This window comes from Dipteris shenzhenensis, chromosome 15 (genome assembly GCF_047967505.1).
Source record: "Dipteris shenzhenensis isolate YYH24624 ecotype China chromosome 15, Dip_SZ_1.0, whole genome shotgun sequence".
NCBI lineage: Eukaryota > Viridiplantae > Streptophyta > Polypodiopsida > Gleicheniales > Dipteridaceae > Dipteris > Dipteris shenzhenensis.
Window position 1 is genome coordinate 19500441 of NC_141610.1, and position 13138 is coordinate 19513578.

The window sequence follows — 13138 nt, forward strand, 5'->3', positions numbered from 1 at the left end:
AGAGAGAGAGAGAGAGTGACACTCAAGATGCGGGTGTGAAGTGATGAGCCACACCACAAACTCATAGGTTTTATTAGGATTAGGTTTTTCCCTTATGACTGTCTTAAGACAGTCATAGGTGTCATATTTTTAATAAAGGGGTGGCAATGTGCCTTTACCCCAACAACCTCCCACCTAAAGGCCAATATGCCGAAGGGGAGAAAAGAATAAAAATTACAGCAATATACAGCAGCATGGGTTTAAACATTTGAGTGGTGATGGGGGTACTAAGTATGACTTGCCGCTACTCACCAACATATGGATGGACATTTTTGGCCCTGCAAAGGGTCTTAGGGATGAGTAGATTTTTGGGAGGTGGGTTGGGAAAGTGGGGGGTTTGTGAGTAGTCGGTCGAGTTGACCGGGTTAGTGGGGTCTAGGGATAGGTCTTAGGTTAATGATGTAGTTAGGAATGTTTGACCCAAATAGGAACTAACCCAAATCTTACTAAATTTGTTTTAGCAAGTTCCTTTATTGGAAGTACTTAGTACCTACCCCTTTAGCCTTGCACATCACGCAGTAGAAGAGCAGCAGGAGCAACAGTAGTAGATGGTGAGTGATGAAGGCGAAGGTTCCAAGCAGGGCTAGAGTGGTATGGCCACCTTGTTTTAACATAGGTAGGAGTGTGAACATTTATGCAAGGCATTGCTTATAGGTATCTCCTCTTCCACAGCTTGAGGAATGTGTTGATTGTATAGCCCATCACCATGGTTGTTGCCACTTGCCCGTCGGTAGTGAGCTTGGATGTGCATTGTGTATGCAAGCCACCAATATCAAAATCTTGCACCACCTATTCCCTTGAGGCTTCTCAGTACAGGGGAAGATGGGATGTAGGAGAGATACAGTATGCTTTTGTGTTTGCAAGGTCGTGAAAGCTGTGAGGTGAGTCATACTGCTATCCTCTTGTCATGGAGGATTGTGCTCTTAATTGAACTCAAAACTGGATTCTTTTTTATGGGATTAGTCGTGAAGTGATCAGGACTGCTATCCTGGTGTTGTAGAGGATCATGCTGTTGGTTGAGTTTAAAGACTCCGGGTCAAGAGACATTCTTGTTGTAATATATCATTTTGATGACAATCAGTATTATAGCAGGTCTTCAGAATCATGTTTTTACTGGGACATGCTGAAAATGAATGATGTGGTTGCTTGTAAATGACACTCGGAAATGCTCATAATTTCATGTTAAAATTTTGTAGTCACATATGCTTTGCATGAGTTTTCAGAACCATTGCAAGTGAGTCTAATGTTATACATTATTATTATTATACAGGAGTGGTGGACATATGTTTGTATGGGGCCTGTAGATCCTCATCCTAACTGGCATTTAGGGATGAGGGGCACACAACACCGTGCAGTAATGTGGCGTGTGTGGAAGGAGGGGGGAACCGGATTTTTATACTGGGGAGTAAACTGCTATGAGAAAGCTGTTGCTCCAGGAGCTGAGGTATAACTAAAACAATGAAGATTTCTGGAATGCTGTACATAAAAAGATTCTTGCTTATTGCTTATTCTTGTGTTTCCTGAGCAGATACGCTTTCGCCGTGGTCTGCCTCCAGGAGATGGGGTGCTTTTCTACCCTGGACAAGTTTTTCAACCAGACCTCAAAGAACCTGTTGCATCAGCCCGTCTGGAACGTCTCCTTAGTGGTTTGCAGGTGAGTTGACTGAAGAACCAACCTTTTATTTGAGGATTGAAGCTGGTGGCTTTTTCGCACATGGTAAACTTATTTTAACTTCTTGTTGGGTCACTAATCTGTTCCAGAGTGTATGCATTCATGCAGGATTTTGAGTATTTGCAGCTGTATGCGTCCCACTATGGAAGGGATGCTGCCATCTCTCTTATAGAGAAAACAGGCCTTTATATGGGACCTGATCGGTACACACATGAGCATGGACCTATAGATGCAATGAGATCTGAAATATACCATTCTTATCAGGCACTCTGAAGAATGGAGTGTGTGATTTGCACTGAGGCCTACCGCCCACAAGTCCCACAAGCAGTGTTCTTTATCCATTGGTAGCAAAGTTGTGCCTATTGAGATTATCTGGCTCGAATTTTGTACCAGGTACTGAGCCTTATGATCAGGAAGTCGAGGTCAATGACATTATTTCTCCCTTAAGGGGAATAATTTTGGTAAAGTAATTGTTATGTTGGGACTGGGGAGCTATATTAATGTTTTATATTACTATTAAAGTTGAAGAAATAAAGAAACAAGGTGGATCACAGCCTCTTATTTCTCTGTGAATTGTACCTGAGCCTGTTCTCCCTTGGATACATGATGCTTATTTATCTGTTCTTTCTGATGGAGCTTTATGTGCTACCAAAAAGAGTTGCAGTTTCCTACTTATTAATACTTGCCAAAAGTAGTACATGACAGGGATAACAAAAGAAAACTTAAGTTTTGTATGCAGAGTTTTAGATTTCGAAAATGGAAGGGTTGAAGATGAAATGGTGCTGCATGTAAAAAGGGGAGATTGTATTTTGGTTGACTTTGGTTATTTATAGGTCATCTCTTCCATGAAATCTTGAGAGCCTTTGAGAAATTTCTGCAGTCAGTCATTGATGTAGTGTGTGGTACTTAAAATGCACATGCCTATTGAAATGACACTCCATTTTCTGTAGATTCTCCTGGAAACAAGTCTATGCATAGTGCTTTTTTCCCCCTAATGGTGATAAGGGAGCTTTTCGTTTGATTTTTTCTTGCTATTGTCAGTTTCTCAAAATTACTTTTGAGCACTTTGTGGCAGGCTGTAGGTTATTGGTGCTAGATCGTTCTGTTTGTAGTTACTACTAGCTGCCTGTAGATAACATCAGCGTACTATGAGGGCTTTGTTTAGAGTATTCTCTGAGCCTCCATTTGCACCTCACCTCCTTATTAATGCCTAAGCCTACAAATGTCCCTACGCTCACTAATTCAAGCACTGCTAAGCTGTCATGGCTTCCTTCCTTACTATGATTATATCCTTGATCTTGGTATTATTATAATTGACATCACATCCCTTTCCCCTAAGAAATTCTGTATAGTCTAAGAAAACAAATTCGGGAAACCTCTGGAGATAGCTATGATGAACTCTCGTGTGTTGTATCTTTCCAGTGCTCCAGATTTCTAGTTCACATGCAGCATGTTCTCATTCTTTTTAGCATGAGTTCTTTCTAGTTCATGCTGTAAAGAGGGCATTTGAACGATTTTAAGTAGAATTTCTTCTCATACCAAGTACCCAATTCCATATAGAGTGCAGGCAGTTTTTCATGTAAAGGTTCGCAATACCTGTCCTTAAGAATTTTAAAATATTCTAGCACTTTCTAGATAGATGCTTCTCTTTTGCAAAGTCAATTCTTCTATTAGGATTTGCATTCACAGCAGTTCCAGTGGGCAATAGCCCACATCTATAGGCACGTAGGTGGCAGGAGAGCAGACACCCAGACGGCACTACTGAAGTCTGGGTTGGCAGCCTACAACAGTCAGCAAGTAAGAGTAGGGCACATGACATGGCAGACTCGTCCAGGAGTAGCAGCAACAGACTGCACAATGCAGTCAGGTACTAAAGAAAGGGCTATACCAGGTCGGTAGAGGGCCAGACCTGGTTGGTTGGCAGTAGGTTAGGACAGCCAAATTAGGGTTAGGTTGGGTGAATTGTTCAAGAGATCAGACTTACATAAAGGCCCCATTGTGGTTACTCGAAGCAGTCATTCTGCAGGAGCATTGTACCGTTCTGGGAGGAACAAAGAGGCAGATCTACCCACAGTAGGAGAGCCAGATTGCTGCACAGGAAGCTCCACAGGAGATTTTACTAGAGTAGCCACTGAAGGCGGTAGGGTGTGTGCAGTGATCTAGGAGAAGTCTGCAGCAGTAGGAACAGCGGAATTGGTTGTAGCAAGTGTCTTTGTTTCTCTACCAACTCCTACCACTTAGTTTTTAAATGATTCGCTGCCAGCATGTAAATTCATTTGCGCATTTGTTTGTGCCCTAGGATCCACTAGAGCAGTATACCGTTTGTGGTCAGCCTAACGAAAGCATTCATTCATAGCAAGATGGGCGCAGCATGTTACCAAATCTTTATGCAGAATGCTCACCTGTAAGTAGCATGGATGAACATGAAATGGAATGCAATGGCATGAAGCAACAATTGCTCAAAGGATTACATGTCACAAGTACACCAGATACAGCAATTCCTATGATCTTATTCTCAGAATTCAAGGCCATTTCTTTCACACCGTTAGTGAATTCCACCATTTCCCCCGGTTTGAATCTATTCCATCCGCAACCGGTGCCACTCGACCGATCTTTTGGAGAAATTTGGGTATTCCATTCATTTCTTGGTTTTTGCCCAACGGAGTACAGATGGTTTCTAGCCGCACTTGACACACCCTTGGTCCTCTCTCATTTATCATTCGTTATAAGGCAACACAACCATTAGAAGCTACATCTCCACTCTTTGGTTTATGGCCCTTGGTGGCCAATTTCGTTCTAGTGATGATTGAATGCCGATTGTCTTGCTCTTCTTTGTCATGATTTGTATCCTTGATCTAACATGATCTTGATTGGGCATCTAATCTACATATGGTATTTTATACAAAAATCTTGTTGTGCTTCGTATTGTGTTATCTTGCAAGGCTTTCGCGTTAACCATTTAGTGATGTAATTTGTTGCCAGCACTATACTTACTACCTTACTACCTCTTGGTTGTGTAGCGGCTTTGAATGGACCGATCAAATCTAACCCCAAGTTTTGGAATTTCCCATGGATAGGTGGGCTAAGCGACATTTGCTCTTTGATATATGGCCTCCCCACTCATTGGCATACATCACATCTTTTGTAGTGCCTTGGGATATCTGTGTACTTCATGCTCCACCACAACCTAACAATCAATTTTCCTGAGAGTGACGTGGTCGAAAAATGACCCCCCACCACTCCTTGATGGTGCCTCCATTACAATTGCTATCTAATGTGGGAAGACGCATTGTTGAAAGATCATATCCCCACTTTTTTGTATAGATGGCGATGGATGATAAATGTGTATTTAAGTGTAATCCTTCATCTTTCGTTTGTTGACACGTCCTTGGGGAATGTTTATGTAGGGAGCTATTGTGGAGATTTCTTTGTGCTTATCTTTATACATTGGCACAATGAATAATCTTGTGTTTGGGAGCTCGTCATCGAACTCCTCCCTAAATCTTTTGCCTTTAGTGTGAGAGAAACAACTTGCCCCAAAGGGAGATGATCTAGTTAATGGACGATTATGAAGCTGGACTCTTGCATCAAAAGCATCCATCTGATCAGCCTAGGTTTCATGATAATTTTGGTGATAAAATGGAGAAAGGCTTGGTGATCCACAAACCCTGTGAATACTGAAACTTTTGTATGATGTATACCATTCCCCCAATGCATCAAGATGCACATGGAAAGTCTTGTTCTACTTTTGCAGTATGGCACCTTCACCGCCATATCTTGGAAAGTTTAAAATGATGCAGCATTCCACTAGAATTTTATGTCCTGCCTTGTGAATTAATTGTATGGGTTTGGCCACTCCAACGAATTTCTTGATGAACTTCTCTAGAAGCTCAGGAATCCAGTGAATGAATGAACTTTCTTGACATTGCTATGCTCCTCCATTTTTTGAATGATATCAATATGTGATTTTTCTGTCCTTATGTTGTCACTTGAAATAGTGTGGCCCAATAGACTCTTAAAAAGACATAGCAGGGTTAAAGGTGGTCATGTCTCTTTGTGTTTTGGGGAACCTTATATAGGCACTATAAGGGCATTGGTTTCATCCCATAGACCGAAAAAGCATCCAAGAAGATTGTAGAATTCGTCTATGCATTCCATAAAGGTTTCCACATTGAACCTCTGAAATGTGGCTAGTGCATTCATTAACCCGAATGGCATTACCTTGCTTGAATATGCCTCCCATTTGGTAATGAAGGTAATCTATTCCTTATCTTTTTCAACCATCATGTTCTGGTTTACCACATGATGACGATTGGAGATAGCCCGTCGCTTCATAGATAAATCCTATCCTTCAATTTTAGCCGGTATTGAATCAAAGGTGATGATGCACCATTTAGGTCTATGTACTACCATGCCACATCTATGTATAACAAAAAGAGTTATCGGGCTCTCTCAATGAATTTGTTGGGCAAGCTCATTGATCTATATGGCAAGCCCACATTGAGTTCTTTTATGGCCTATACCTTGGTGATTGGGCTCTTGCCCTCATTGATTTGGATGACATGATGGGGCTCTTCTCGGAGCCTCCTAATTTCTGGAAAAACCCCTCAAAGCCCTCAAGCTACTTGCTTTTGAGAGATATTCTTTATTTGTTCCTTACTACTTGTTTATATGTTCAAGCTTTGTCCTCTTTCTCTCTGTGTCCCTAGTTTCCATGCTCTATTTGCATCTTACAATCCTACGAGTGATTTCCCTTACTTCTCTCCTTGCTTTTGTGGAACATTTTTGGGTTGTTGATAGTAGCATATCTATTATCTATTTGCTCACTTCATGACATGTGGAAGGCATTTCCCTTGTGCTATTGCCACCTCTATCTCCCTTTCATAAATATGAGCTTTTTTGTAGTCCATTCTTAGCCTCGAATGTATGATACTTTTTTGTTTTTTTCCCCCATAGCATTATTGTCCTCATTATGCCTATGGACTAATCCTGTAGTTCGACTCAAGAGACGACTTCTCAATCTTGAGCTTAATCATAGGTCACAATCTATAGTTGTTATGTGGGCAACAGCATAGGCTGCCACATATGCCTGCATCGAACTACAAGAAGGGACCACATGTGGGGTAGACTCAAGGTAGAAAGTGTTTCCAAAGGGTTTCAATAAAGACGGAGAAGGAAAGAACACAGCAAAAAACTCCAAGAAAGGGAATTTTGGCCTCTTCATGGCATCAATAATGCTATTGACACAATGTTTAGTGCGAATAGTTGTGTGGCAAATGCTTCCTCCACTTCTTGGCATTCCAACTTGCTTTCTTTGATGATTGTGCTCTTTGCCATCAGCATCTGCATCTCTTTTTCCTTTGTGATGGTGAGTGTATATCCTCCCTAATTGTGCACCACTTTGGCTACCCTTAACCATTGCCTTCCCAACAATGGAGGGTACCCTTATTCATTTCTCATCTCTACCACGGTGAATGTCACTATGAAATAAGCACCACTTTGATGCACATATCCTTGAGCATTCCTGTTGGCAGTAGCAACAACTGTTCATCTGCCATATGAATTTTGAAAGGTGATGGCTTCAAGTTCTTCAACTTGAGGTGCAATTGGACTTGTTTTGAGATAATGTTTACTCTAGAGCCTCCATTAATCACGACTCCTTTCATCATGTGGTCCTTGTATGTTTCTTGCGACCTTATGATCTCATTCATTTCTATTTGTGTCAACACCACACTTGCAAGTGGTGCCTGCTCATCTTGATCTTTATAGCATGTCTAGCTGCTTCTTCCATAGTTTGAAATCACTATTCTAGTGACCTTCCTTCTTGTAGATGAAATATGCTGTGTTGGTGGTCTCTATTCTATTGGGTTGATAGGGCCTAGTAGACCACGTCATTCTACCAAGGGTTTTCTCATGTTGTGACCTTTGTGGGTGCACTAGAGTTGAAGAACATGAGTGAGAAGGGAGGGATTCTTAGGAAAGCACAAGATTGGACTCATAAGGAAGCTGAAAAAATAGGAGAGTGAAGGGGAAGGAGCATAGACTTTCTTCATGAAGCTAAAAGAGAATGGAGAAGAATACAAGAGTAAGAGCCTCATCATTGAGGTAGAGGAAGAAGCATGGAAGTATCTAAATACATGGATATGGCATATCTAAGAGGAGAAAATGATGTGGCTGAGAGGGATGAGAGAGATCTCTTTTATAGAGCGATTCTCACCCTCCTTGACCTTGTTACATATCTAGTTGGCAAATATCTTCACCCTTTAGTGACATAAGGACATTGTTCACTAGTAATTGTCCTTTTGGTTACTTTTAACAAGTGTCGCATCATAAGAATAAGAAGGGTTAGGAGTCTTCTCACAAAGACCCCATAGGGACCCTCTCTATTCCACAAATCAACATCCTCTAGATCCCACATAAGGATTCCTTATCCCATACTCCACACTCCAAATGCCTTCCATGCACTTGGAATGTGGTCCTCATTTTATTTTACTACTTGATTCAGTCTTTCTAGACATTTGGCTCACTCTTTTCACGTGGATCATTTCTATTCCCTAGACAATCCAATAATATTGCAATTCCAAATCAGTGTATCTCGTACCAAGGTATTTATAATTCATACACATGGTACTTACAATTATTCAATCCACTCACACTCACATTCATAATGATACCACTAATTGTAAGCCCATATTTAGTATTACATGAGGTAAAGTAGTGGCAATAAATGATTGTCAAGTGGCAATGACATAAATCATCGAAAGTTGTCTACTACTGCAAGCTTCTCCATCATGCTTCCAATTTTCCACATGTGTTGGTTAGTAGATCCCACAAATATATTTCTCCATAAGATAGTCTAATTCAAAGGAAGATTTTTTGTATTACATCTCCCCTACTATATTCTACGAATTAGAATTTTGTCCTTAGAGCTTATCTTGGTTCACACACAATGAGAGTATGTGCCATCAACAAATGTGATTCTTCCACACAATAGGGACAAAAACCTTGGTAAAAACTTCTTACAAACTCTCTTATGAAGTTGAGCATCAAATTCTTTGACAAGATTTGCCTTCTTGACTATCTTTGTTTTCAACATAGCATCAAATGCTTTCTTTTGGTAGATTTGAGACCTCAAAATTTTACTTGTGGCACCATAGCTGCATGCATCAGATACAACAAATCCATCAAATGGGAAGGAGAAAATTCTTCTTCAAATAGATGATCATTCCTCATAGTTCACCATCTAGCAAGATCATACTCAATTGGGAGCATACCTTCTATTCTGTACACTTGTACATTTATAAGACCACAAGGCTCCATGTATCTTCTTATTCCATTATCGTTTTCACTCATTTAGCATAAGCTTTGATTAGTCCTTTTGACTAACCCATTAGCACTTGTTTTGTATGGAGTCATGACGTGATGCTTTATTGCAAACCTACCCATCAACGCTATCACCAGATCACTCAAGAATTTTCATCCTTGATCAAAGATTATTTCTTTTGGACATCCAAAATGAGCTTATTCAAGGTAGGAATAAAATTCCTCTGCATGTGGAACTATTAGTAGGCATGGTGTAACCTCTAGTAGTGGGGGCTATTATGTAGTCGGCCAAGGTGACAAAGGAGTTTTAGCATGGTAAAAGGCTTTTCAATGTCTAATTCAAGTGACTTTGTGGAGGAGGGGCCCATCTCTTTGCCTTTATTACCACTAGCTGCATCTTTAGCAATGCCTTTTATTTTTGGTTGAGGGTTAGTTGTGAGATCTTTGATGGTGCCTTTGTCGAGTGTAGAGGCATATTCGATGACAACTCTATCAAGTGCATCGACGGTATACTCTATGGTAAATTTACTCCTTAATCCTCCTATTGTTCTTTGTTCTATGTTTACTTCGACTTCTACTCCTAATTTTGCTTCTGAATAGCTAGATAAAAGTGGTTTATAAATATGGATCGAAAGGAGCAGGCAATCCAATACTTTATATCAAGTCTTTCACGACCACATGAAAGATATCACTAAGCCATGTGATTAGGTGAGCACTTTAGAGGAATAGTTGGCTGATATGCAAGTTACAATGTTGGTTTTGAGTTTGATAAAGGAATAGTCTCATGCAACAATGCTCACCCACCAGATGACTCCTATCTTGGTGCCGAGCTAATGGGGGTGCTAGGAGTGCTGTGCCAACTAGTGGCACAAACCAAAATTGGTTGTTAGAGGTTTGCCACTAATTTTGAAATACAAATGGCATACCTCTCCCGATAGGTAATAGAACAAACATTGTAGCATAATCAAGAACATCAAAGGGCTGACAATGTAGCCTAACACACGCCTTGAAGAGATCCAAAAGGTGATAGATTCCATTGTGATGATGATGTGTATATTCATGATTCCATCGATAGTAATGGGGCATCATTATGAATCCAAATAAGAATGCCATAATTTCATGAATGCGGCAATTATGCTATGTATGTTGTCACTGTTTCTCCCAAGTGCAGGTTCCAAGGGTGTTGGTCACCTATAATCGTGTTGTCGCTCGCTCTAGCTTAGGTGTCACAAGTGTAGCAATTGTCCTTGGGTCGTATTCCGATGAGAGGTGTAGGCTAAAGTGTGGAAAGAAGATCTTATGCACGCGTGGGTGAGAAAGAGGGCTTGATCATAACGATTGATGGAGGCTCTCGCCTCTATGGGAGTTCACGGGTTTAGAAGGGGATTTCAGGGTCCAAAAAGGGGACAGGGTTGAGAGAGCTATCTAGGAGTTCCAGGGTTCAAAGGGGGTTGTAGGGTTTAGGAGGAGTCCAAGGTTGAGGAATGGAGAGCTATTCTCCTTCACGGATTTGAGGGGTAAGGGTTGAGGAGGAGGGACAAGGAAGGAGGTGGAAGAGGGAGGAGGGTGGAGGAGGAGAGAGGAGGGAGGAGGAGGAGGAAGGAGGAGGAGGGGGAGGAGGAAGAGGGAGGAGAGTGGAGGAGAAGAGAGGAGGGGGAGGAGGAGGAGGGAGGAGGAAGGAGGAGGAGGGGAAGGAGGAGGAGGAGGAGGAGGAGGGAAAGGAGGAGGAGGAGGAGGAGGGTGGAGGAAGAGGGAGGAGGGAGGAGGAGGAGGAAGAGGAAGGAGGGAGGGTGGAGGAGGAGGGAGGAGGAGGAGATGGAAGAGGAGGAGGAGGGAGTACAAGGGTAGGGAGTGCAAGGGAAAGGGCATGCTAGAACCCTGCTAGAACACGACAGTATAAGAGAGCATGGACGCAATGAAGATCAATCACATGAACACAATAGTGAGCTTGAATATTGAACCCCAAAGAGTGGGAGCTTCATTCCATTGAGATATATTTATATATGTTGGTCTCTATACAATCCGTAGGTACCTCCATGGTGGGACCTCTTTTGTAGGAGACCTTTTGGACAAGAGTCCCTCCACTTTTGGGGGGGACCTTTTGGGTCTCTACACAAAGTGGGAGGACCTTTTGGGTCTGTACACAAAGTGGAGGGACCTTTTGGGTCTCTACACAAAGTGGGAGGACCTTTTGGGTCTCTACACAAAGTGGGGGGACCTCAAAAAGTGTAGGCTTTTAGTATTTCTCTCTCTAGATTTAGTATTTATCTCTCTAGATCTTGATTTTGCAAGTATGATTGGATCTTTTCTAGAGAGGATTTTGGCTATCCTTATCCTTTACGATTCATCATACCATCTTTCAAGCTCAAGGTATTACAAACTGAGCTTTGCCGCCACTACTCTACACACACAATGCTCTCATTGTTGTTGTCCTAGACTGCACTTCTGGCCCTTGTTGCCACAGCTTTAACAACTCCCCTAGACCGATTCAATTACCCATCCTTAGGTTATGGTTGAGTCTACAGACGATGTTGTGCTGTAGTTGCCTTTACCCAATGAGTATATTAAAGATGGTGGCCATGATAGATGGAGCAAGCTTGTTGTGTCGATCTTTTCCTTGTAATCCACGAACATTGTAGATTGCTTGCTCAGTTTTTAAGAAGCCAATACAAAAACACATAATGCCCTTGAAGGGATCAAATGGGAATAATGGACAACCCACAGGACCAGAAAATAAGAGGCGAAAAGGAGTGCAAGCATAATGCCATTTGGACCAAAGCGGAGAAAATAGAAGATAAGAATATCAAAGGTTGCACTTCAACAATCAAGGAGGTGTGTAAATTTCAAGATACTAAGCTCTAATGCATACAAAAGAAATTAGGGGGAAATAGGAATGGTGAGCTCTCCAACCTACATCTCAATTACAAAATGACATTAAAAAATGGCAAGGAGAAATGCAAAACGAAATGGGCAAAATGTTGAGATATCGAGCTCCACTCGTGATATGCCAGGGTGACTGTTGTGCATTTATGTCACTGACTTGTTAGCTGCAGATGCGGTTGGTACACCGCCCACAAATTAATAGCTGGATGACAGCTATCCTTATCTACTCTAGTTTGTGGCTCAGTTAGTATGCCACCTTAGTCAGCTGAGTTTGGTTTGAGACCCACATATAGGGTTCTTCTATTTCTTTGTACTAGAGTTCTTTTGGCTTACACAACTAAGAAGAGGAAAACTATTTTCAGCCTCCACTTTTGTGTGTATTCCCCCATTGTGTATGTGAGAAAGCCGCAAGTGAGACTCCTTCCTTCTCTCCCACTATCTTCACATGGTATCAGAGCCTGGTTCGTGGTAAGGAGCTCAAGAAAGCAAACCAAGTTCGCGGTGTCCTGGTAAGAGGACCAGTGTTGCTTTCCTTTTTCGAGTTTGGGAGCAAATCTCTGTAGGTAGCACAGCCGAAAGTGCAAGAGTGCATTGTCTCAGGTTGAGATGCCCTTCGCGGTGTGGCAAGAGGGCAATATATGCTGCGAGCAAGGGCAAAGCCCTTGGTGACTTTATTTTTCTGATTCGAGGCCATTTTGAGCCCTGTTTTGGAGGTGCAAGTTCTTCGCAGGCACTGAGAAAAAGGCCCTGTTTTTGTTGTGCGACCACTGCTCTGCAGGTCGCTGAAAAGTTACCGTAGAAATTGCTTCGTATGCCTGTGTGCAGAGATATTGGGAGTTGCAGAATCATCCTTGTTGCCTGTTGATGCAAAATCATCACTAGGAAGTGACTGTGTGGTCAAATACCACTTTCGTCAGTTTTGCAGATCTACCTGTGTGAGGCAAAAGCTATGTTTTTTGTAGTCACATATTATTTTGCAGTGTTCTGTAATGGCGTCTAATTCTCTTTCATAGATTGTCACTGAAAAGCTTGACAAAAACAACTTCCAAGCATGGAAGTTTAGAATGACGAATTTCCTTATGGAAAAAGGCTATTGGGAGTTCATTACAGGAAATGAAGAAGAACCAGTTCTTCCTAATGTTCCCAATCAACAGGAAATGCAGGCATTTAAAGGATGGCATGAGAGAGCCAGAAAAGTTATTGGCTATCTATCAGTATTTC

General features: G+C 41.7%; 1 protein-coding gene across 7 annotated transcripts in view; it reads left to right on the forward strand.

Moving 5' to 3' along the window:
* Nucleotides 1-2316, forward strand: part of LOC147893506 (alpha-1,6-mannosyl-glycoprotein 2-beta-N-acetylglucosaminyltransferase) — an 81492-nt gene extending 79176 nt beyond the window's left edge. For 3 of the 7 annotated variants that reach the window (XM_087386133.1, XM_087386134.1, XM_087386136.1), the window contains 3 exons: nucleotides 1310-1483; nucleotides 1568-1693; nucleotides 1820-2313. In XM_087386133.1, the coding sequence (XP_087242259.1) occupies nucleotides 1310-1483; nucleotides 1568-1693; nucleotides 1820-1984 (465 nt within the window). In that variant the 3' untranslated portion in view covers nucleotides 1985-2313. Of the gene's footprint in view, nucleotides 1-1309; nucleotides 1484-1567; nucleotides 1694-1819 lie in introns of all 7 variants that reach the window. The other 4 variants (XM_087386137.1, XM_087386138.1, XM_087386135.1 and 1 more) reach the window with 3 other exon arrangements.
* The last annotated feature ends 10822 nt before the right edge of the window (nucleotides 2317-13138 follow it).